The sequence below is a fragment of the Camelus bactrianus genome, chromosome 19, assembly GCF_048773025.1.
Source record: "Camelus bactrianus isolate YW-2024 breed Bactrian camel chromosome 19, ASM4877302v1, whole genome shotgun sequence".
In the NCBI taxonomy this organism is placed as follows: domain Eukaryota; kingdom Metazoa; phylum Chordata; class Mammalia; order Artiodactyla; family Camelidae; genus Camelus; species Camelus bactrianus.
The window spans coordinates 20,727,429-20,750,599 of NC_133557.1; the positions used below are offsets into that span (position 1 = coordinate 20,727,429).

A 23,171-nucleotide genomic window follows, 5' to 3' on the forward strand; every position below is an offset into this window, starting at 1 on the left:
CTGCTGCTGCTAGAACTGCGTGGAATGCTTTCTATTAAAAATTAAAAACGACTTGTCGAGTCCTTGGGAACGCTCAGATTACACAGGAAACAAGCCCCTTCTCAAACTCCTCCCTCACCACCCTTCTCCCAACTCCCTCTTTGATCATAACTTACAGTGCCAGCTCACTGGGCTGGCCTCAACCCCACTTCCGGCCGCCCAGCCAGGGCAGCCTAATGTAGATGAATGATACACAGGAGATGCAGGGAAGTGGCTGCACGGGAAGGGGAGGTCGGAGGATAGAGGGGGAGGAGGCAGGCCCAGAGACAAGGGACAGAGAAGGTGGCATAGAGAGATGGGGCCAGAAAGTGGGTCAGAGACAGAGATACAGAGAGATGGACAGAGAGAAAGTGGAGAAACAGAGGTACCCAGACACATCGGGAGAAATTAGGACAGAGACTGAGAGACGAGGGTCAGAGAGGCAGAGATAGAGACACGGAGAGAGAGTGGGACTGAGACAGTGTGACAGAAAGAGGTAGAATTACAGAGATGAAGTCAGAAAGGAGGGTTATATACAAACAGAGACAGACAGAGATACATAGGAAGCAAAAGGAGAGTGAGAGAGAGCAGGAGGGGGGCAGGGAGAAGAAAGGGGAATTGGCCTGATAGGGTTAGGCACCCCCATGTCAAAAACACTTCTCCAGAGTCTCCAGTGAACCCCTGAACAGCCTCCCCTCACTCTTTCCATCCTCATGGATCTCAGCTGCGGACTCACCTAGGCAGGCAACACTTGTGTGTGTGTGTGTGTGTGTGTGTGTGTGTGTGTGTGTGTGTGTGTGTGAGTGTGTATCTCATCTGTTCCCCCGAGAGAGAGGACTCTCCTACTATCCCAAACTGAGTCCCATACATTCTTCTGTCCTCTCCACACATAAACGGGGCCCTTTATTAAGTAGTCTGGTCACCTTGTTTGCTGGGACAGCAACATTCTAAGTGCCTGCAGTAGCATCCCTCTGCCAGTTGCAGAAAGCAAACATCTTTGGCTTACAATTCAGTTCCATACAGTCACTCAACATCTACAGAGCACCCACTATGTGCTAGATCTTTGAGGGCAGGATGGGGGATTTGTCATCCTTGTACCCACTGCCATGTGGGCATAGAGCCTGGCAGAGAGAGGGTGCTCATGTTGCTTGAATGATTTGTTGATGGAAAAGACAAAGAAAGATATGGGTATTCCTCCCTGTCCAGATGATCTGGGCCACGTGGCCAACTCCTGAGGACCAGGGCTTCTGCTCCCCTCTGCCACCTCTCCACCAGAAACCTCCTGTCCCGTTTCCCCCCATCCTAGGTGGTGAGAGTCAGTGCCGTTGCTAGGCAAGGAGATATTGCACATATAGATCTTCCTGGACTTTAATTAAAAACATCTTTAGAAGTTGCCTCTGCAGAGGCCAGCGATTGATTCCTGGTGTGGGCCTGAGGGCTGGTGAGCCACACTCTCTCTGACTGCAGATGGGACAGTTGGAGGCTCCCAGCCTGCTGCTGCCCTCCCCAAACGAGACCCTTGGGGGACACACTGACTCCTGCCTCCTTCCTTTCCTCTCTGCCATCGACCCCCCAAGCACTGGACTTAGGAATCAGATTGTGTGCCCTCCCAATTTTATTTCCCTTCACCTCTTGAGTCTCAGTTTCCTCAGCTGGAAAATGGAGGTGTCAACACTTAAGAGAGTTCCTGGGAGGATGAAATGAGATTAGGGATGTGAAAGTGCTTTACTCGCTGTGAAGTTCTGTGCACACGAAAGAAATGGTTGTAATTGTTTTCCATGCATAGTGAGGCAAATAGCTTGGGTTCTGATTCCAGGTTCTGAGTCTGGTTCCGGCTCCAGTTCTTACTGTGGAATCTCAGGCAAGTTACTTCATCTCTCTCTACCTTTATCTCCTCGTTGGTAAAATGAGGACAGTTATACCTGCCCTGCTTATCCCCTAGGATTGTGAGAATAAAGGGAAATAGCTTCGTGAAAGCAGTGTTGGCTGATAGCTATTATTCAGTGAATGTCCCAAGAAGTGCAGACTGTACTACAAAAGCGTCTTTTCCCATCTATTAAAGATGCTGCTCACAGAGGGACCGGGATTCACAGGAGAGTGGCTGTGGCAGGGCCCCTGCCCATTTCCACAGTCTGTTGAGCCTCAATCCCACGGTCCAGCAAGGCCAACCCTATGGCCTATGTGCCACCACATTCTCCTTCCTCTGCTCCCAGCAGACATCAGATTAGACACCTAATCGATTGTGGCATTCTTCTCTACTGAGCCTGAATGAGACCTCAGACTCCTTCTCAACACCGCCCTATCGTCACTACCAACTGATCAGAGTTGGCACCAGAGATGAAACTGATCTGCTACCACTCTGAAACTGTCTCTTTCTTATTTTTGCATCCCTACATACCTAGCAAAGTGCCATGTACATAGTAGGAAGTATTACGTATTTACTGAATTAAAGCAAGTGCTTATTTTTCTATCCCCTTGGGGGCTATTTATTTAAAGTGCTAATAAACATTGGCTTAGTTGGGTGACTCATCTTTGCAGTCCCTCCAGAGCCAAGTACACTGGAGGCCTTGAATATAATGGTTGCTAATAAACATTTGTGGATTTAATTCAATTACTTATCTTTACATCCCCTGAAGTGCCCAGAATAAAGCAGTAGGCTAATAGATGTGTGTTGGATTGAACTTCTCATTTCTGTATCCTCAACAGTGCCAAGTATTTTGTCTTATACCTAGTTGGCACTAATAAGTAGGTGGAGTTGAACTGGGCATGAGAACCCCATAAAATTCTCTTGCTGTCCGGCTGACGGAAGGGGTCTGACCCCTTGACATCAAGAGATTATCTAGTCCAGTTCTTCTCTGCCAAAACTCAATCCATTGCTGATTTCGCCCAGCCTCAAGCTTTAAATTCTCTCTCTCTGCCTATGACTTCCAAAGTTGTAACTCTAGCCCTGATCTTGTTCCTGACCTACAGACTCAGGGATCCAACTGTCCCCTTGACAATTCCACTTGGATTTCTAGTAGATGTCTCAATCTTAACATGTCCAATCATGAATTCTTAATTTTGTGCTGCAAACTTGCTCTTCCTGGAGCATTCCCCATCTCAGCAATAGCAGCTCCATCCATTCAGTTGCTTGAGTCAGAAAATTTAGCATCATCTTTGTCTTCTCCCTCCCTCCCCACATCCAATCCTTTGCAAACCCTGTTGGTTCTACCTTCAATGTACACTCAGAATCCCGTATCTTCTCACCACCCACTGATCCAAGTCACCATCACCTCTTGCCCTGATGATTGCAGTTGCCTCCTGAGTAATCTCCCTACTTCCAACTTACCCTCTACAGTCCATTTTCAACACGGCAGCCAACAAACAATCTTTTTAAAATGTACATTGGATCATGTCACTCCTCTGCTCCCTCTCTCACTCACAGTACAACCACAAAGCTTTCAACGGCTACAAAGTCCTATGTGGTCCAGCTTCCAATGCCTCTTCCAACTTCCTTGGACACTCTTCCCCTCATTTACTCCTCTCTTCAGCCAAACTGACATCCTTGCTATTCCTCAAACATAACAAACACAGTATGCCTCAGGACCTTTGCACTTGCTGTTTCCTCTGCTTGGAACATTCTTCCTCTAGCTTAGTGCTTCTCCAAGTGTGGCCCTGGAACCGGTAGCATCAGTATCACCTTTGACAGTATCTTTGTTAAAAATGCAAACATTTCTAATAGCCCAGACCTACTGAGTCAGAAGCCCTGGGCAGGGAGGGGGGTGTGTGTGTGTGGGTGGATAGGGGGCACCATCTGTGTTTTAACAAGTACTCCAATTAACTTGGATGCACAACAAAGTTTGAAAATCACTGTTTCACATAGCTCCTTGGTCCACTCCCTTGGTTCCTTCAGATTTTTCAAATGTCCTCTTATAAAAAGAAAGAACTTCCCTGACCCCTCTATCTAAAATAGGACTCCCCTAGTATAACTCCCAACTCCCTTATTCTTCACAGCACTTACACCACAAGGTGTATTAGATATTGGCTTGTACATTTCTTTCCTGTCTCTCTTCCTGCTCTAGATGTAAGCTCCCTAAGAATTCCCAGTGCCTGGAATACTGCCTGGCACAGAGTAGGCACCTGATAAATATCTGGGCATGAATGGACCCCTTCAGTGCTCAGAAAGGAAACTGGGACCAGAGAGGGGCAGGGACTTTTCCAAGGTCGTGAAAGGAGCCGGGCCTCCTGACTGTCAAGATACAGGATCCGCTTTGCTGTATTAGGCTTAGCGTGGCTGTGTGGCCCACCTCAGAAGCGTGGCTCATTGGAGGCCCCCCGGCACACTTCCCTTCCCTTTTAAGCTGTGAGTGGTTTAATTTGTGAACGCTGCTGCCTTTCATGTCCCAAGCTGCGTCCCTGCTCCCTCTGATCTCCGAAGCGGCCCAGGTCCTAGTGCGGCTTGTCGGCCCCGCCCCCCTCAACCCAGATCAGGAGGCTCGGTAATTGTGACTGATTTTCAAAGCCGCCTGGAGTCTCCATAAGCACCCCGGTGTCGGATTTGCTTCCCCTTCAAAAAGTTGCTCAAATGAAATAAACTAATTTAATTTCAGCTTCCTCGTTCCCCCTCCTGGGTTCCCCTAGCTTGTCCGAGTTAAGTCCCCACTTTTTCCTGAGTGGAATGGTGAGTCAGTGGGCTGGGAGAGGGAGGCGAGGCAGGACTGGGGCTCCTTGGGGAGCTGGGGGCTGGCTCTGCCTCCTGCTCTCTGGGTGACCTTGAATGAGTCCTTGCCCTTTTCTCTGTCTCATTTCCCCCATGTATGGCACAAGAACCTAGCCACTCCAACAGTCTGGGAGCCAAGCCCAACAACTTGCTCAGTCACTGACTTGCTACGTGACTGTCAGTACATCTCCCCGACCCTGAGCCTTGGTGTTCCCATCTGTTCAACGAGGTTGCTCACATCAGTCCTGCCACCTCTCGGAGCTGAAGTGAGAGTGAAGTGATGATGGGCAAGCCACTGTGATGCATATGGGGCTGCATCTCCCTCTGAACCCCTCATCTCCTTTCATTCTCTATCCTGCAGCAGAGGGAGATTTCTCAAAGGCAAGTCTGCCCACATTACCTTCTTGCCTAAGCCTTCCCCAAGTGCTTTCCTGAAGAATATAATTCCAGCTTTCTTCTCCAGCCTCATCTCTCTGAGCTTTTCCATGTGGAAACATGCAGTTTTGGGTGAAGAGTTTGAGTCCAGTAGTGGGGGCTGCTGGACCTGGGAAGTCAGAGGCTTAAGTTACCTCTGATTTTCTGTGTGACCTTGTACCCATCACTGCTCCTCTGAGCCTCAGTCTTCCCACTTGCAAAATTGATTTCTAAGTACTCCCTGGGCTGGGAAAATCCATGGATCTTTGTCATGGACAATCTCCCAATTGATCTCTCCAGCTCAGACTTTCCTGCTGAAACTGGGTATTGAACTGCCTTTTTCAAGAACTCTACTTGGCTTTCTAATAAGTACTTCCAACTTAGCACATCTGAAATCAAACTCTTGATCTCCTTGCATCCCCCAGATCTGCTCCTCCCACTGTTTCTCCCATCTCAGTAGATGGAGATTCCACCTATTTAATTGCTCAGGTCAAAATCTCGGTAGCCATCCTGGAATTTTCTTTCTCTCACATCGCATCTAATCCATTAGCAAATGGTTTCAGCTTGACTTTCAAAATAGATCCAGAAGTCGACCGCTTTTCAGTCCCCTTACTGGTACCACCTTGTTCCAAGCCACCATCATTTCCTGCCTAGGTAATTGCAATATCCCTCTCAGTGGGCAATCTGCTTCTGCTCTGACCCCGTCCTCCCCACCAAATCTTCACAGAACAGCCACAGGATCATGTTAAAATTAAATCAGATCATGTCACTCTTCTGAACAAGCCCCTCCACTGACTTTTCAGCTTGCTCAGCATAAAATGCAAAACCCGGACTACGACCACCTTGCTGCATGATCTGGTCTGCTCAGAGGGGATTCAACTTTGGGGCCTTTGCATATACTGTTCCCACTGCCTGGAACCCTCTTCCTCCAGGGCCCATGCCCTCACTTTCTTCAAGTCTTTGTTTCAATGCCATCTTCCTAGACCCATGATCTGTTTGTTAACTTGCTTCCTGCCTGTCTTGCTTGGCCAGAATGTACCTTCCAGGAGAGCAGGGAGTCTGGTCTGTCTTCTCATTGCTGTGTCCCCACTGCCTATGCATATTTGTTAAATGAATGAATGAATCCATTCAATAGACACACAGCACGTCACACGCACGCACGAGTCTTAAAGACTGTGCACATGCACATCTGTACATGCATGAGAAAACATATGCACACCAGATACACGTGCACACCCCTGTGTGTGTGACCACCTCCACCCACATTCACACCCTTGCCATTCCCTCTTTTCCCACCATCCCTTTGTGCACACCATTTTCTCTGGTCCACTCCCTTCTCTTCCATTACTGGCTACCTGCCTGTTGCCCACCAATCTGCCAGATTTGGCCCAATCTGGGGTAGCTGGGGATGACTGCACTCTTCCCCAAGAACCCAAAAACCCTTGGCCCCTGACATGTAGCTGGAGAGCTGCAAGGCCAAGAGAGAGGCAGTGCCAAGCCCTTGGCCACCGTACATCAGCAAGGGAACATGTTCTAGGACCCCAGGCCACTGCTCCCCGTCCGGCCTGGCCGGCAGGTGACTCAGGCTAACGTTGTGGGGACGGAGATGGTGGCTACCAGTTTGTCCCTCACCCCATGACTCCAGCTCCTACTAAGAGCCCCAGGCTAAGTGGGCTTTGATGGTCAGTCAACTACCTGTGGGCCCCCCAGTGGGAGGGACAGATTTATCCAACCTTTCTTTTCAGGGTCCCGCTGCTGTGTGAATGTGTTGCTGAGTATGGCTGCATCTGAGGTCTTCTTGCAGATGTGTTTTAGTGTGTGTCCTGCCTTTTCTACATGTACAACGTGTGTGTGCAGTGCCTCTGGGTGTTTGCGGCCACATCCAGATACGGGCGGCTGAATCTGTCTGGGGACTTGCCATCTCTGTGAGCCTGTGTCCCCAGGTGGCTGGGTCTTGGTGTGCTGAGGCTTCCTGTGGGCATCAGATGAAGCTGTCTGGGTGTTACTGCATTGACTATGCCCATGCCTGTCTGCTCAACCTCAGGACGGTAATAATGTCTGGTTGTGGCTTTTGCCTGTGTCTGTGGAGGCGGCTGTGTCTGTGCATAAGCTCTTTCTGTATGAGGTGCTGTCTCCTGGGTGGCACTGTCCGTGGCTACGTCGGGTGGAGGGCCATGTCTGATTGTGGGATGGGGCCTTGTTTCAGCTGTGTCCCACCCTGGTTGATTCCGGTGGTAGGTGTGCCCGTGTTCAGCTATGCCTGCATTTATGTGGGGGGTGGCGGCTGAAGGCCACGCTGTATCTGTGTGGAACTGAAGTCTGGTGGAGGGCCGGGTAAAGGTGGACAACCGTGCCTGTGTGTGTGACTGTCCAGTTGTTGCCGGTGCACGGAGCCATGCCTGAGTGGTGCCAGGGACAGGTGGACAGCTGAGTTTGTAAGTGGGGCTGGGCCTGTGTGACAACATGTGGGGGTATGAGCATGTCCAAGTGTGTCGCTGTGTCCACATGGAGGTCCATGTCCATATCGGCACTGTGTCCACGTATGTGCCTGAGGTCATCTGTGTCCTCTGTCCAGGTGGCAGCAGTGACTGCCCAGGACTATGCTTGAGCCCATGTGGGCACCTGGGCTCACACCTGTAGCCTCTGCCCTGGGACAGCAGTTCCTGTCTCCCCTGTCCCTCCCCGAGGCAGGTTCCCCTTCCTTCTGCTGTTCTGCTGGCTCACCCCATTGCCCCCCCACCGCCTCCCCCTCAGAGCCACCAGAGCCCGCAGGCAGCCCACCTGTGGGTGAAAGCTCGGCCACGCTGCCGATGTAGGGCCCGTGCAGGAAGCGGGGCTCGCTGTCATTGATGTCCTGCACCTTGATGATGAACTCTGACTCAGGCTCCAGCAGGCGGTTGGTGGCGCGGTCCCGAGCCTGAGCCCGCAGCGTGTAGAAGGTTTTCTGCTCCCGGTCCAGGCGCTCCATGGCGTGGATGTCGCCTGTCAGCTCATCGATCAGGAAGATGGTCCCAGCACCCTCGCCTGAGATGGTGTACTTGATGGTCCCGTCACCCTCGTCTGAGTCCGAGTGGATCTGGGGAGGCAGAGAAGAAGGCATCGTAGAGACTATGGTGGGAGCTCCTCTAGGCATCCCCCCTTCAAGTTCCACGTCTCTTCTTTAACATACCCACTCTTCAGCGAAGACACTGAGGCTGGGAAGCTACACATCACCCCAGTCCCAGGCCTCACTGACAGGTCTGGAGTATTTCACCAGCCCTGCCCCTGAAATCTACCTTCCCCTCTGCAGCCAGAGCAATCAGCCTGAGGCAGATCTGAACACATCCCCATCCCACTGCTTACAACTCTCAATGGTTCCCTGTTGCCCTTACAAAGAAGTCAAAGCCACCTCCACATCTCTTGGCTCCTGCTTTGAGGACCCTGTCCTTATTTCTCTGCCTCCTGAAAGTTTACTCATCCTGCAAGGCTCAGATCAAATGCTACCTCTTCCCTAAAGCTTTTCAGGATTCCCCCCCGCCTCTGCCACCCCATTTCCCTCCAAAATCTTTGTAATACATCAAGCCACCATCATCATGCTCAGCCTGTAGGATAACTGTAGCCATGCTTTTCAAACCTTAATGTGCATGTAAATAACCTCAAGTTCTTGTTAAAAAGCAGATTCTGACTCAGTAGGTCTGGGGTGGAGCCTCACAGTTTGCATTTCTAACAAACCTCCAAGATGCTGTCCAAGACCTCACTCTGAGTTACAGGTCTAAGCTTCCTAGGCTCAGAGCCCCCAGAGGTTAGGGTTGGGAACTTCTTACTCATCTGCTACCCAGAGAGCCAGCCTCAGGGCTTGGCACATGGTGGGGACAGGGAGTCAAGGGACAGAGGAGGAAAGGGAACCCAAATTGGAGGGGCACCTACTACACGCCAGGCACTGTACTAAGCAATTCACACACTTACCCGGTTCAGAGTTCTTTAAAAAGAAAATCCCTACTAGAGTAGGTTTTGCTATCTGTACTTTACAGAATTTTTTTTTCCATTTTCCTGCTGAGGATTAGAGAAGGAGGATGATTTGCTCAAGGTCAGACTGCTGGAGAAACTGGTCTCGTCCACAGCCTGGGCTTTCTCACTCTATCCCCAGCCCCTGGGGAGGAGCCTCTGGGGCGGGGGAGAAACAGGACATCCTGGCCTAGCCTGGGTACCAGCATCATCTCCCTGTTGAGTCCTTGCACAAGTGGCTATACCTCTTTGGGCCTCAGTTCCCTCCTCTGTAACATGCGGATCATAATAGCACCTCGCTCCGAAAGGTGCTGTGGGGCTAATTGAGTGTGAAGCCCACATAAAGCCTTTAGCACCTGCTTGGTACAAGGTGACACTTACAATATGTAACAGCCAGCTTGGCAGAGGCACTGCCCATGGAGCGGTACCACAGCTCCTGCAGGGCCAGGCGGGTGCCCTTCGGTTGCTGGATCACGGAGAGGTCGGAGGGGCTGAGGGAGTTGGAGCAAGGGAGAGGAGAGGGACTATTGACCGCAGGTAGGGAGCTTTTTCACTGTGTTAAGAACCACTACAACTACACTGGTAGCTACCAGCTGAAAATCAGCCCTGCCTAACACATAATAAGTGTCCCATAAATGGTAGTGATCGTTATTATTAAATTATTACTAAATGTTAGCCATACATAACTGGGATTTAATCCAGGCACTGTTGAGCTCCAGAACCCAGGCTGTTTTCAGTGCACCAAGATCTCCTGGGCAAGGAACCAGCAGAAAGATTGTTCTCCCAAATAGAAACACCCAAGTCCTTATCCTCCAATGCCCAAATCTCTGGGCAGCTCTCAGCAGAGGAAAACGCATTCTAATGAAACCAGTGACCTTGGGCAGGTCCCTGCTCCTCTCTAAGCTTCTGCAGAGATGGCATGTGAACAAGGACATCCCTAAAGCCCCTTTCAGGCCAGGACACCATGCACCCCAGCCCACTCAAGCAGGATAACAGGTGCCAATGAGGTTGTCACGAAGGGGGATGAAAACCCACCCCTTGCCACGCAGGAGGAGCCTGGGTATAAATTCTGCTGGTGGAACTTTGTGTCTGAAAGGTGGATTATAGAAGTGCCATTTGGAAGATTGAATGGCCCATAAACATTTTCATATTTCATTAGCCGATTAATGGGCATCTCTCTCTTTTTGGCGAGTCTGCTGATTCTCAGCAGAAATTGCGGGGAGTAAATGGAGGCGTCGGGTGGAACCTTTCCGGGTCCCCGTCCTGTTATAGATTGCCCCAATTAATGCCCGTCCTGGGCTCCACCGAGAAGCCTTCTTCCTGTCCAGTTACTGTTAATAGATTTCTCATAAGTGGCTGGATTGTAAAAACCTCATAACTCAGTTTAATACCCCCAATAAAATTATCTCAAGACATCGGCCCTGAATCATCGGCAGTGCTGAGGATGAGGAGACCTGTCTCTCCTGTTGGCTGTTTGCACTTTTCCTCCACCTTTACCCAGGGGAGATGGGGACAGGAGAGGGTAAATTTGTTCCCTCTTAGGATGCTTCCACCCACTTCCTAATCAGACCTGTGGCCGGCTTATTTCATCAGCAAACATTCCTGAGCAGTGTGGTGGAAGAGACACCATGCGGGGGAAGGTTTAACAGCTATCATCTTATTTGTCTTCCTCACTGTCATATGAAACATCATTATTCTTCCCATTTCTCAGATGAGAAGAATGAGGCACAGAGAGGAGAGGTCATTTGCTTTGACACCCAGCTAAGTGCGAGAAGCCAGTCTCCTGACCTCATCGCTCACTAATGTTGTGATCATGGGCTTGTTCATTTGACCCCTCTGGGTCCGTTTTTCCATCTGAGAAATCAAAGCAGGTCCTACCTAGCATGGTGAGGATGTGGTAAGGATGTGGTGTCATGAGGATGAAACACGAGCATGTTTGTATGGCCTGAACACTCTGGAAGCAGTTGTCTCCTCTTTCTGTCTCCTGGGTCTCCAGCATGTCCCTGCAGCCAGCCATTGATATTTTATCTCAGACCTGGGCCAGGGATCACTTGCCAGTGAGGAGGGGGAAGGAGAGAGTGGAACCTAGTGGTGATGTCATTGATGGTCTTCCGTGAAGCATGACACAGAGCTCACGCTGGGGCCCAGGGACTATTCTCTGGGGACTGCATAGTCAGACAGGGCTGGTCAGCCCAGGGAGGAGCTAAGAGCTTGGAGCTGCAGATTTGGGCTGGGCTGGGGCTGCCTGCCCTGCCTGCCTGGGTGGCTGGCTCTGGAATGGAGCGGGAGTGCCTATGACTCTACCCCAGAAGGGTATTTTCAAGACTCTCAGTTATGAGCTGGGGGCTGGTGAGTGCCTACTATGTGCCAGTTGTGTTGCAAGCCTCTGCAGAAATCTAAGTTAACCCTGTGGCATATGTAAATGTCTCCCCATTTTCCAGGTGAAGAGACTGAGAAGAATTGAGGTCTGTTTGACTCCAAAGCCCAGGTTGGTCCCTCTGCAGCCTCTGGAATCTGTTTAGTCCGCTTACAATGTTTCCGGCTAAGGAAGAGGGAGAAAGGAGGAGGGAGTGCGCTGCGGGGCAGCCACTGGGCTGCATGGCTGGGGGAGAGGCCTGTACCACCCTGTACGCGCAGGCCATAGTCATCGGCAGCCTCTTCAATCTGAGCCTCTTATTTCATCATTTGGAAAAGAATTTCAAATCACTTATCAAGAGAGGGGATGGGCTTTGGATTCAGGAATGGCTGGGTGCCAGTGTCAGCAAGACGTTACGCTCCTCTGGGCCTCAGTTTTCTCATCTATAAATGAGACTGATGTTGCTTCCCCACAGATTCCAAAGATTCATCAGATAACATGTGGGAGCTCCTCGCACACAGTAAGTGCTCAGCGCTGATGAGCTTCACTTCCTTTTCCATCACCTGGTCTCAGGAAGGACTGAGGTTCACCTAGTTCATCCCTCCACCCCATCTGACACAAGAACCCCAGGCTCAAATCCTAACACACTAGAGACACAGGGGCCACCATGCAACATCTTCTTGTCTTTTAAACTCATTTTGTTTCTTCATTCAGGCAGCCTTCCCAGATGCCCTCCTATTTGCCCTCCCCCTGCTCTGTACCCTTGCCCCACGCACACTCCCCTCTGCTCCACACTCCTCTGTAACACCTCCGTGTTGCAGTCCATCTGACCAGCTGCCATGGGCCTCAGGGCCTTTGGTTTGTCTTTGTCTGAACTCCCCATGCCTGGCCCACACTCGGTGTCCTGACAATGCGTGCAGAGAAAATACAGGGGGAGTGGGAGAGGTGAGTGTGTGTGTATGTGAGCACACATATGTGAGATTGTGAGCTCCCTGAGGATCAAGCATACATCCGTTCGTTTCTAAAGCACCCAGTACAGGTCACAGCACCAAACATTGACTAAATGAATAATGAAATATACAACTGTCATTAGAATTCCCCAACTGTCTTTGGGGATTTCTGGATGATCCAGTTCCTCTGTTAAATCTCGGATACACAAGAGCTAGGCTAGGAAGGAGAGTCATGGGGCACTTCTAGACCCTCTACCACTACCTCCTTGATATCCCATAGTGATCTTGTGACTCAGAGATGATGCTCTTCCCATTGTATAGATTGGCAAACTGTGGCTCAGCGAGTGCGCACATCCTACTGAAAGCCACACAGCAAATAAAAGACAGCCCGAGGCCTGTCTGACTCCGTATCCTGAGTTCCTTCTTCTGCCTCAAGTGCCGACAGCCCCAGAGTGAATTCCCCCTCCCAAAGCCCCAGCCCTGGATCATAAACAACGTGGAAAACACAAGAGTGATGGCTTCTCATCCCGGGGGGCTGAAAAATGGGATTTATGAGGCCATTAATTACTTCCTCCTAATTAAATCAAAATTAAATGCGAGCAGAGGTACGTTTTCCTTATTAAAGACAATTAAATGGACGGTGCGGCTACGCAAATAAAACGAGTCCAGGATTTAAACGGAAAGCAAATCAAATAAAAAGCCTCCCCCGGAATGAGGGGGTCTGTTCATGCCTGTGCTCCTCGTAAACCAGGAGTTCATCAATTTTCTTTAAATATTAGCAACTTAATTAAATCTGCTCTCCTCCCCACTTTAATCCTGCCGTATATCTAAAATAGATCTCACCGCCCACAGGAGTTGGTCATAAGTGCTGACCCCATAATTCTCTCTTTTAAAAAAAAAAATTAAAAATCCTACAAAATCCACATCCAGCTGACAGAAGCCTCGAGGGAAATTACAGTTTGGAAAAGAGATTAGTCAAAGTACCCAGATTGTATGGAAATGTTGGGAGGTTGCTTTGAGGGTGGGTATTGTGCGGTGAAGGGAAGAGGTGGGTCGGGCTGCCAAGGGGGGCAGGACAGTAGAGGGAGCTGTCGGTGTGGGGCCCTGGCGACAACCACAGGGGGCCCAGTGGTTCCCGCAGGTGCCGACAGGAACCTGGCGGTGAGTGATGGAGGAGGCGGTTGTAAAATAGGTTACCGTTGGGCGCCCGGGGTTCACTGGCGGATGGTGCTGTTGCTAAGCTACCTTTGGAATTCGACAAGGACGGATGCTCCGAGCGGCTCTCTGGGGCGGGGGACGGGGAAGCAATGAATTAACTGAAACCGTGGAGAAGTCCTTTCTCCCTGAAGAGCCAGAGAGCGTGGTATGAGTGAGTGTGTGTGTGTGTGTGTGTGTGTGTGTGTGTGTATGCTGGCATGTGTGCACCCACAACCACTTGTACAAATGTGGGACTCGGCTGGAAAGGGACAGGTCGTTTTCAAGAGGTGGAGCTCATATTCCTAGAGTGAGGGGTGGGTTGGCAACCACCTCCTCCCACTTTGTAGTGAGAAACTGGGACATCAGGTTGCCAAGAAGGCTTTCGGGATTTGGGGCCGGGGTTCATCATATCTGTATATACTCGAGGTGGTGGAAATATCAGGCAACACCTATCATAACAGAAGATGATACTTACTGAGCACATACCAGGAGCTGTCCAGGTTCCTGACACACACTAACTCACTGAATCCTCACCACAACTCTTTGAGGAGGTGCCAGAACAGCCTCACTCAGCAGACAAGGAAACTGAAGCACAGAGAGGTTAGATAACGTGCCAAGGTCAGAGAGGGACTAAGCAGCAGGGATTTGAGTCCTGGCAACCTGGCTCTGGTTGGCCCCCAGCACCACACACTCTACCATCTTTCGTAAGAAAGGGCGCTTTGGGCAAATTTTAAAAAGAGATGGAAACTTCTCTTTCCTCCCTGCATGGAGTGCTTTTCTGGACGTGGCCTTGAGAGTAAGAGACGAGGGCTCTGGGTGAAGATGACGGAGGGGGAAGATAATGTAGTCATGACAGCAGTGGAGATGCTCCAAGAGGTTGTTGTGAAGAGGAGAAGAGAGACCCCCGAGGCCAGGCACAACGCTTGGCTCATGGTAGACGCTTAATACAAGATAGCTAAATTGCACTGGGTCCAGAGCCAGTGTCAGCAGAGCCTCTTCTCTTGGGGTTGGTTCTACCACAGTGTTAGTCTCACCCCATCTCTGCTAATCAAAACTCCCTAGAAAGCTGACTGGGCTTGGCATGATGTTCTCTGCCTCTAGCCCCAGTTTCCCCATCTTACAATGAAAGGATTTACTAGGGCCCTCCCATCACCAACAGACTGTGGTTCAAGGAGACAGGGGTGGCGTTTGAGATAATGGCTAGGCGGACACAGATGGAAGTGGTGAGTCAGTGGCTGGTTTCTCGTATCTTTTCAGGATGTGGGTGGCTGAGGGGGCCATCTCAGAGCCCCAGCTGCTGGGCAAACAGACAGCTGGGCTGAGATGCCTGAGACCATGACAGCGGACATTTAGGCAGATGTGTCAGAGTCCTTCGTTGACTTTCTGGGGTTTTCCTGGACCAAAGTCTCTCTTCCAGGCCTGGAGGTCTTGGAGAGGTTTGGAGAATCAGGCTGGGAATGGCCTCCAACACACTCAAGTTCAAATCCTGTCTAAGCCACTTGCCCACTCTGTGACTCTGCCCTACCTGCACCTGGATTTTCCTGCCTTACAAAAAAGATTTCCACCTTGCAGTTTAAGGGTTAAGTGCTCCATACGGGCATAATGAGAAAACAACCATAAACAACCAACCAGGCGGCAGGCTGAACACTTTCTGTGCTCAGTTTTCTACTTTAATCCTTTTACAACCAGAGGAAGTGGGCTCTCCTGGCCCCACTTTTGCAGAAGAGACTGAGGTCCAGAGAGGTGATGTAACTTGTTTAAGGTAATATGGTTAACGGGTTGGCAGAACCAAGCGTCAAACTCAGGTGTGACGGCTCCAAAGTCTGCATTCCCAGCTACCTCATGCTCAGCTGACACTGGTTCCTCCTTCCCCCTCCCCTCACCCCATTCCACTGTCTTACTGTCCTAGGGTCTGCCACTAGTTTGCTTGGTGACCTTGAGCAAAGACGTGAACCTCCCTGTACTCTGTCAAATCCTCATTTTGCTCAGTTTTGGGGATCAACTTCAGCCACGTGTCCAGAGGGGAGTGTAGCCAAGAACCAGGGATTACTACTGTATCTAGACGGGTGAAAATCTGGGTTCCTGGCAAGACTAACGCACAAGTTTACATCAAGACTTTCCTCTCCTTGACAAAGGTCCTGATCCTTGAGCCTTGAACTGAGCAGCTTGGTCAGCCTCCCAATTCTCAGACTCATTTAAGCACACAGGAAATTCCACAGTTGGTCTCCCTCGCATCTCTGCTGACCAAAACTTCCTGGAAAGCTGGCCTTGGCAGAAGCCAGAGAACTGTCCCTGGGCACTGCCCCGCTTTCCTTGCCCTATGAGCACCCTCCACCTCAACATCGTAACTGCTGACAAGTCTCTGAATAAGCCAGGCTCCCTCAGGCCTCCAAGACTTTGCACAGTCTATGCCCTCTTCCCCATTAGCCTGAACTCCTACTCAAACATCAAAACCCAGCTCAGGCATCTAGAAAACACCTCCACGAAGCCAGCCAACAGAAAACCAGTTATGAAATGCCTCGGTGTCCAGGTACTGACCTGTGAAACTTTTTATGCACCAAGGTATCTCTGCTACTCTGGGGACCCCCCAAATGGCAGAGGCTGGGTCTCACTTGCCTCTGTGAGTGGGCAAGTGAGAACCAGCCTCTGCCTCTCCAGCACTGCACCTGAGAGGGGCTCAGGGATTGAATGGATGAACGAATGTCTTTCTCCACTCCTTATACTCTTAGGACACAATTCTTCAGCCATACTAACCAACATTTATTCAGAGAGTTTGAGAAAGCAGCTTTCATTCATTCATTCACTTAATGAACAGTTTGTGAGCAATGCCTGTGCTAGGCGCTGGGGGTTTATGGTGAGCAAAACAAACACAATCTACAAGGAAAGACACACATTAACTGTGTAATCAAACAAACACATGCATAATTAAGTGTTATGAGGGAAAGATACGGGGACCTCAGAGGGCACACAACAGAGAGGGATGGCCACATGCAGGGGGATCTGTCCCAGCCTGGTGTGGTCAGGGACAGCTTCTCTGAGGAGGTGGCATTTGAATGGAGGCCTGAGTGTGAGATACATAAGCAGTAGAAGGAGCAGGACTGAGCAGTTCCTGAAGAATCTAAGGAGGGGGGTGGTGCTGACAGGAGCCTGTGGGCATCAGAGGAATGGACCATCAGAAGGGCATCAGAAGGGTGTTGTGTCCCAAATGGGAGTGAGTATGGCAGGCGTGGAGGCTGGAGGGGGAGCCGAATTTTTGCAGGCAATGGGATGGAATCTGGGCTTGACCCCAAGTGAATGGAAACTATTAAAGAATTTTAAGCAGAGCAGGGCGAGTTTGTGTGTGACATGATCAGATCTGCAAACTCGTTCTAGATGCATTTAGCCACAGGATGGACCGGGTTTATGTATGAGTACTCTCTGCTCTGAGATGCAATGGGAGAGAGACTACATAAGGAGACGGGAGCAGAGAGAAGACCCAGTTGTCCGCCTCCGATCAGGGGCAGCTGGGAGGAGGCAGCAGGGACTGGGATTTAGAGGGGAGGAGAACTGGAGTCCCTCGCGTCCGGCAGCGGGCGTCTCTGGGGTCCTGGGAGCAGGACAGAGGGTTCGGGGCCCCACTTTACCTTGCCCACGTACAGGGGCTCGGTGCCCGTGTACTCCTCCACCACGAAGAACTGGTTCCACACCCAGCCGCGCTTCACGCGGCCCGCGCCCGGCGCGCCGTACTGCGCAGCCCCGGGCGCCGACGGCGCAGGCGTGCCCGCCGCCCGCAGGGGTCCCGGCAGCGGCGGCGCTGGCGGCAGCAGCAGCAGCAGCGTGAGCGTCAGCAGCAAGGCGGGCGACAGAATGGCTCCCGCCCGGAGCCCCCGACCGTCGGGTCGTGGTCTCATGCTTGGCCTGCGAGGGGCCCGGGCCCAGGTGCATGGACGAGAGGCACCGGGGCGTCGCCGCTCGGTGGCACAACGATGCGGCGCCGCGTCACATGGTGGCCTCAGCGCGGCCGCCGGCGCGCCGCCCCCGACGGGGCACCCGGACAGGCCCCCGGCCCTGAACGCCGCCCAGCCGCGGGGGCGCCCGGCTGGAGGGGGAGGGGGCGCGGCCGCACCCGGGGCATGGACGGCCCCCGGGGGTCCCCGCCCGCGCCCCCCTGGCGCCGCCGCCGCGGCAGGATCACCAGGCGGCGCCTCGGCGGCTCCAGAGTCTGGGGTGCGCCATGGTCTTTGCGCGGTGGGGTGCTGGCTGGGGCCCTGCTGATCCTTCGGGGACTAGTGGCCGTCCCGACCAGGAGCCTGCGGGAGAAACAAGAAAACGTAAGAGGAGGCTCTCTGTGGGGACAGGGCAGGTTGGGTCTATCTCTTTATCCTTTAGCTACTAATTAAACACCTATTGTGTGCTTGGCATTGTGCAGGGTGGGACAAACAAGACATAGAAATCCCTGCCTTCTTGGACCCATATTCTAGTAGTCCTGCCCGCCCCCGCCCCCCGCGCCCTAGACGCTTCCTTTCCACTCCTAGCCCACACTTCTCCTTTCCCAGCACCACCCCCTTTCCTTGCACCCCCCCTTTCCTCGCCCACCCCCCCAATCCAGCTCTTTCTCCTGGTTCTCCACCAGCCCACGTGCCTACAGGGGCAGGACCTAATTAGCTGCTTTCCCTGCGCCTGGCTGACCATTCTCTCCAGCCCAGCCTACCCCCTAGATAACCGCCATCTCAGAGAGGAAGGAGGCCCTTCTAGAAGGGGTCTTCAAGAGCTCCCAGGACTCAGGACTCCTGGGTGCACAGTCTGGCACCCAGCCTGCCAGCCACCACTCCTGCCCTCCCACAGCAGCCCCTAGAGGTCGTTCCATCCAAAACAGGAACCCAGGGAAGGTCCTCTGAACTCATGTGAGTCCCTCCACATCCTGTTTCAGGGATGGGGCACCTGAGTCTCAGAGGGCCTTACTTGGAGACTCCCTTGTGTGGCTTTGGGTACAGTCACATCCCCTCTGAGCTTGCCTTTGGGGTCTCCCACATCCCCCCCGAAGACCTTCCTTTCCCAGAGTCTGAGAGACACTTCTCCCCCTTCCTAGGCCAGCACTGCCATCCCCAGATCCATCCATCTCTCCTTCCCTCCCTCCATGAGATCCTGCTTTCAGCAAGAAAGGATCTGAGAGACTGACTCCTACTCAAACCATAATGATGAATAATGGCTTAATGTGGGTGTTTACAGGGGACAGCAATGCTGCTTTCGTGGAGGAGTTTCAGGCACTGAGAAGCATGTGTGGGGCTGAGGGGCTCAGTCCCCACTTATCCTCTCCCTAAGCCCAGTTCAGTTCAGTTCAACAACTCCATTCCTCTTAGCTTTGACTCTGGGCCAGGTTTGGACTGGATGCTAGACAAAGATAAATAAGCTTACAGTTTAGCGGAGAGAGACAAGACCCCCAGTAACAACCTAAATGCTAGGTGGTGTGTGATCAGGGCTATAAGAGGGAGGGGCAGCCTGGCCCCTGCGGGGCTCAGGGAAGGGAGTGGGTACAGGTGTCTGGAAGGGGGAGGTGGGCAGGAGGGAATCAGGGCTGCTTCTTGGAGGAGGGGGTATCTGGTTGAGTGGGAAGAAAGGGATGGGCATTATGGCAGAGGAGTATGCATCCAGGCTGGGGGTAGTCTGTCTAGTTTGGGGAGTCAGGTTGGAAACGTGAGATATGAGGTTGGGCAGAGTATCTGGGAGTTACTGACCTAGCCCCAGCCCGGTCCTCAAGACAAGGGAAGTGGCTGGAATCTTTTGGGCAGAAGACATACTGATCACCTTCTGTGACCCAAGACCACAGTGGGCAATTCTCATCCCTTTAACTCACTAATTCACATGAGTCACTACAACTGTAAAAGTTGGTGTCTTATTTATACCCATTTTGGATATGCTCAATTCCCTAGTGCTCTTTCCCAGTATCAGCTCCAGAATTCCTTTATAGAAGGGGTTCCAGGGTAGGGAGTCATGTGTTGGGAGGTGGGGGTGATGCTGAGGGGATTAAAACTGCATCTTAGGGCAATGAGAATGAGAAAACATCAGCATCATCCATAGGGAAGAGTGGAGGGGAGGAGTCGAGCCAGCTGTTCCCTCTAGGACCCACCCTGAATTAATGGATGTCTGGAGGATCCATGAGCCTGCTGTAAGCATCCCCAGCACCCGCATCACACTGCCTCCTCACCCCCTCTGTGGGGCCTAAGCATGAAGGCACAACCAAGGGATGTTGGCAGACCCTCCTCCACCCTGGCAGCCCCGCTCCGCAATCCCCGAGTGCTGCTGCTTCTGGGGATCCGGCGTTGATTCCCCACGTTATGGGCTGGTCATAATGAGGCTGGAGTTATGGGCGAGGAGGAGGCATTGCTCCGAAACCTTCATTTCCTGGAGCTTATGACTTCCCTGCGTGCTGCAGGAACTGGTCCCCTGACTCCATCAGGCAGTTTCAGGGCCCATCACAGCCCTGCAGGGATGCACAGGGGAGGGAGGGTTTGGGCGAGGCTGGGGCCATAACTAGGGGGGTGTGGGGGGCGCAGGAGGTGGAAGCACGGGGAGATCCCTCAGTGTTCACAGGCACCCCACTGTGGTTCTCTCTCCTTCCCTGTATCCTTCTTTCCTTCCTCCCTTCCTCCCTCCCTCCCTCCCTCCCTTCCTTCCTCCCTCCCTCCCTCCCTTTCTTTCTTTCTTTTCTTTCTTTCTTAACCTTTTATAAGAGGGGGGCACAGTAAGAGTCAATCATTCATTCACCAAACATTAGTGTCTACTACAGGTGGGGAGACAAAAATGCCTTTCTTTCATTCATTCATTCATTTATTCAACATACTTTAAAAACCATCTCAGCAAGATGCAATCAGCCGCTCAGGTATATGTCAGGAGAGAGATGCATTTCTTCTGGTTATTCATTTACTCTTTCCACAGATATTTACCTATGCCTCCCTGATGCCAGACCCTGTGCTAGGCACTGGGGACAAAGTAATAAAATAAAGTTCTGGCTGTCAAGGAGCTGACCTTCTGGTAACAAAGGAATGAAATCTACCATATACTTTCAGTGATAAGTATTAAGAAGGAACATAAAGCAGGAAAGAGGGAGGAAGAGGTTGATGGAAGGGCTGGGGTGGGTGTTATAGATAGGTTATCAGGGAGGACCTCTCAGAGGAGGTGACATTTGGCTGATCTGGAAGGATGAGAAGGAGCTGGTCACACCAAGGTTCCACACAGAGGGAACAGTGTGTGCAAAGGTCCAGAGGCTGGAACAAGCTGAGGAACAGTAAGAAGGTCACTGTGGCTGGTATGGAGCAAGGGGGTGTCTGAAGATGCATCAGGAGATGGGGGGTACAGGCCAGATTGGGCAGGACTGGAGGAAGGGAAACAGTTTCCATTTTATTCTGAGTGTGCAGAGAAGCACTTGGAGGGACAATAAAAACCCTGGGAGACTGAAATGGCACACAGCCATAAGGGAATTTCATGATGTGAGTCCTCCGACTTTGGAGGGCCAGGCACAGTGTGCTGTCGAGTAGGGACAGCATCATAGAGAAGGTGGCACTTGGAGGTAAAGCGCCGGAAAGATTTGGACACGTGGAATTTGGGGTATTGGGGAGAAGCGCTCTCTTTGGAAGGGCTGCAAAGGTCTGAGGTGAGATCCCACTTTTTAAGGGGGCAGAGTCCAAGAGTGTTGTCCAGAGTTGCATAGGATACTTGGTGATGGAGTGGGGCCTCGAACCCAGGACTTGGAGTCCCCCTGTCAGAGGGCACCTTAGAGGGGATGGGAAGAGATGCTCGTCTGAGTGGATGCAGCTCAGTGCTGGGGGCACGCTTGATAGGACAAGGGTGGCTGCGGCCCAAACCCTCCGCCCCCTCCTTGGCCGGACACCCTCGTACAGGGCACATCCTGCATTGTCATTTGAGGGGCGAGGCCCTCACAGCCCCGTCTCTCCCTCCCTCCCTGGGCCTTCATACCTCAGCCCACTGGGCCCTCTTTCTGGCGGGTTGGCCAGGTTCCCTGGCTTCTGGCCAACTCTTCACCGCTCTGCACGGCCCTGCCAGGACTGCCGCAGACACTCCAGCCTCTTCCCTCCCTCCCTTCCTTTCTTTCCTGCTCCAGCTGCTTTTCCTGAGTGGGTGTCAACTACAGGACCCTGTCCTGCCATTCTGAGTCCTTCAGGGGAGGCAGGGGAGGCAGCTGTGGCCCCTTGGGGCTGTGTTCGGCTCTGCTGGGCCTCCCCGTGAGATCTTGGGCACGTTGGTGGCCTTCTCTGGGGCCCGTCTCAACCTGCTGCACAGTTGTTTAATCCCAGATAGGATTTAAAGCCAAGCCCCAGTCTGGTTTAATAAATATTGGCCTTGCCCTGTCTACTTTTCAGCCTCACCTCCTATAATCCATGTGCCCTCAGGCCCACATAAGTGCGTGTGGTTCTTGTGTGCGTGTGGGCATGTGTCTGCAAGCATGGATGCCAGTGCTTGTGTTTCTGTGTGTGTGTGTGTGTGTGTGTGTGTGTGTGTATCCGGTACACATTCATTTATTCCACGGAGATTTGTGAGTTTCTACTCTGTGCTGTTCTAGGCATAATGAGAGGAAACAGGTAGAGTCCTTGCCCTTGCAAGTCTAGTGGGGGACAGACAATAAACAAATAAATAACATGTCAGATGATGGTAAGTGCTACAGAGAAAAACAAAGCAGGGTAAGGGGCACAGCAAGTGCTGGGGTGGGGGGATTTGCTCTTTCCTACCCTTTTTCTTAGTCATCTATTATAAATGATAATTTATACAAGGTGGTCAAGGAAAGCCCCACAGTTAAGATGACACTTGAACAGAGATCCAAAGTGAGGAGAGGAGAGAGCTGTGCACATAGTTGGGAGAAGAGCATTCCAGGCTGAGGAAAGAGCAGGTGCAAAGGCCCTGAGGTCAGCACATGTTTGGTGTGCAGGAGGAACAGTGAAGAGCCCAGTGCTGCTGAAGCAGAGTGAGTGCAGGGGGACAGCAAGAGATGAAGTCAGAAGTGCAGCTGGGCTTCAGAGCCCGCAGGTTCTCCTTTAGGTTTTTCTGTGAGTGAGATGAGACCCCTAGGAGGTTTGAAAGCAGAAGAAAGACGTGATCTATGTTTTAAAAGATCATTCTCATTGGCTGCTGTGTTCAAAATAAAGGGAAGCTGGGGCTGGGGTCTATTTCGATAATCCAGACGAGGAATAAACGTGGCTTGGACAAAGTGGGAGCTGCAGAGGAGCTGAGAAGTAAGGCTGTATCACAGGATATGCTGATGGGTCAGAAACTGTGTGTGAAGGAAAGAGAGGAGCCGAGCAAGGCCATACCTGCAGCCTAAGCAGTGGAAACGATGGGGTGTCCTTTCCCGAGCTGCAGACATGTGTGGGCAGAGCAGATTTGCGGAGATGATCAGAGACTCATTTGGACATGTTACAATCAAGTCTTGGACGTATTACATTCACTGCCTGTTAGACACCCAGGGGAGACATCTAGCAAGCAACTATACTTGTAGTCAGGAGCCCAGGGGTGAGGTCCTGGCTGCAGATAGAAAGTTGGGGATTTGGATGGTATTTATAGA

The 23,171-nt window shown here is 51.8% G+C and overlaps 1 protein-coding gene across 1 annotated transcript in view; it reads right to left on the reverse strand.

Annotated features, from left to right (window-relative positions):
* The window catches only part of CDH22 (cadherin 22), a 69,525-nt gene extending 51,622 nt beyond the window's left edge, over positions 1-17,903 (reverse strand). Inside the window, exons 1-2 of the mRNA XM_010958775.3 lie at positions 17,242-17,903; positions 7,913-8,207 (exon numbers count right to left, since the gene is read on the reverse strand). Of these exons, the coding sequence (XP_010957077.3) occupies positions 7,913-8,207; positions 17,242-17,508 (562 nt within the window). The 5' untranslated portion in view covers positions 17,509-17,903. The remainder of the gene's footprint in view (positions 1-7,912; positions 8,208-17,241) is intronic.
* Between the last annotated feature and the right edge of the window lie 5,268 nt (positions 17,904-23,171).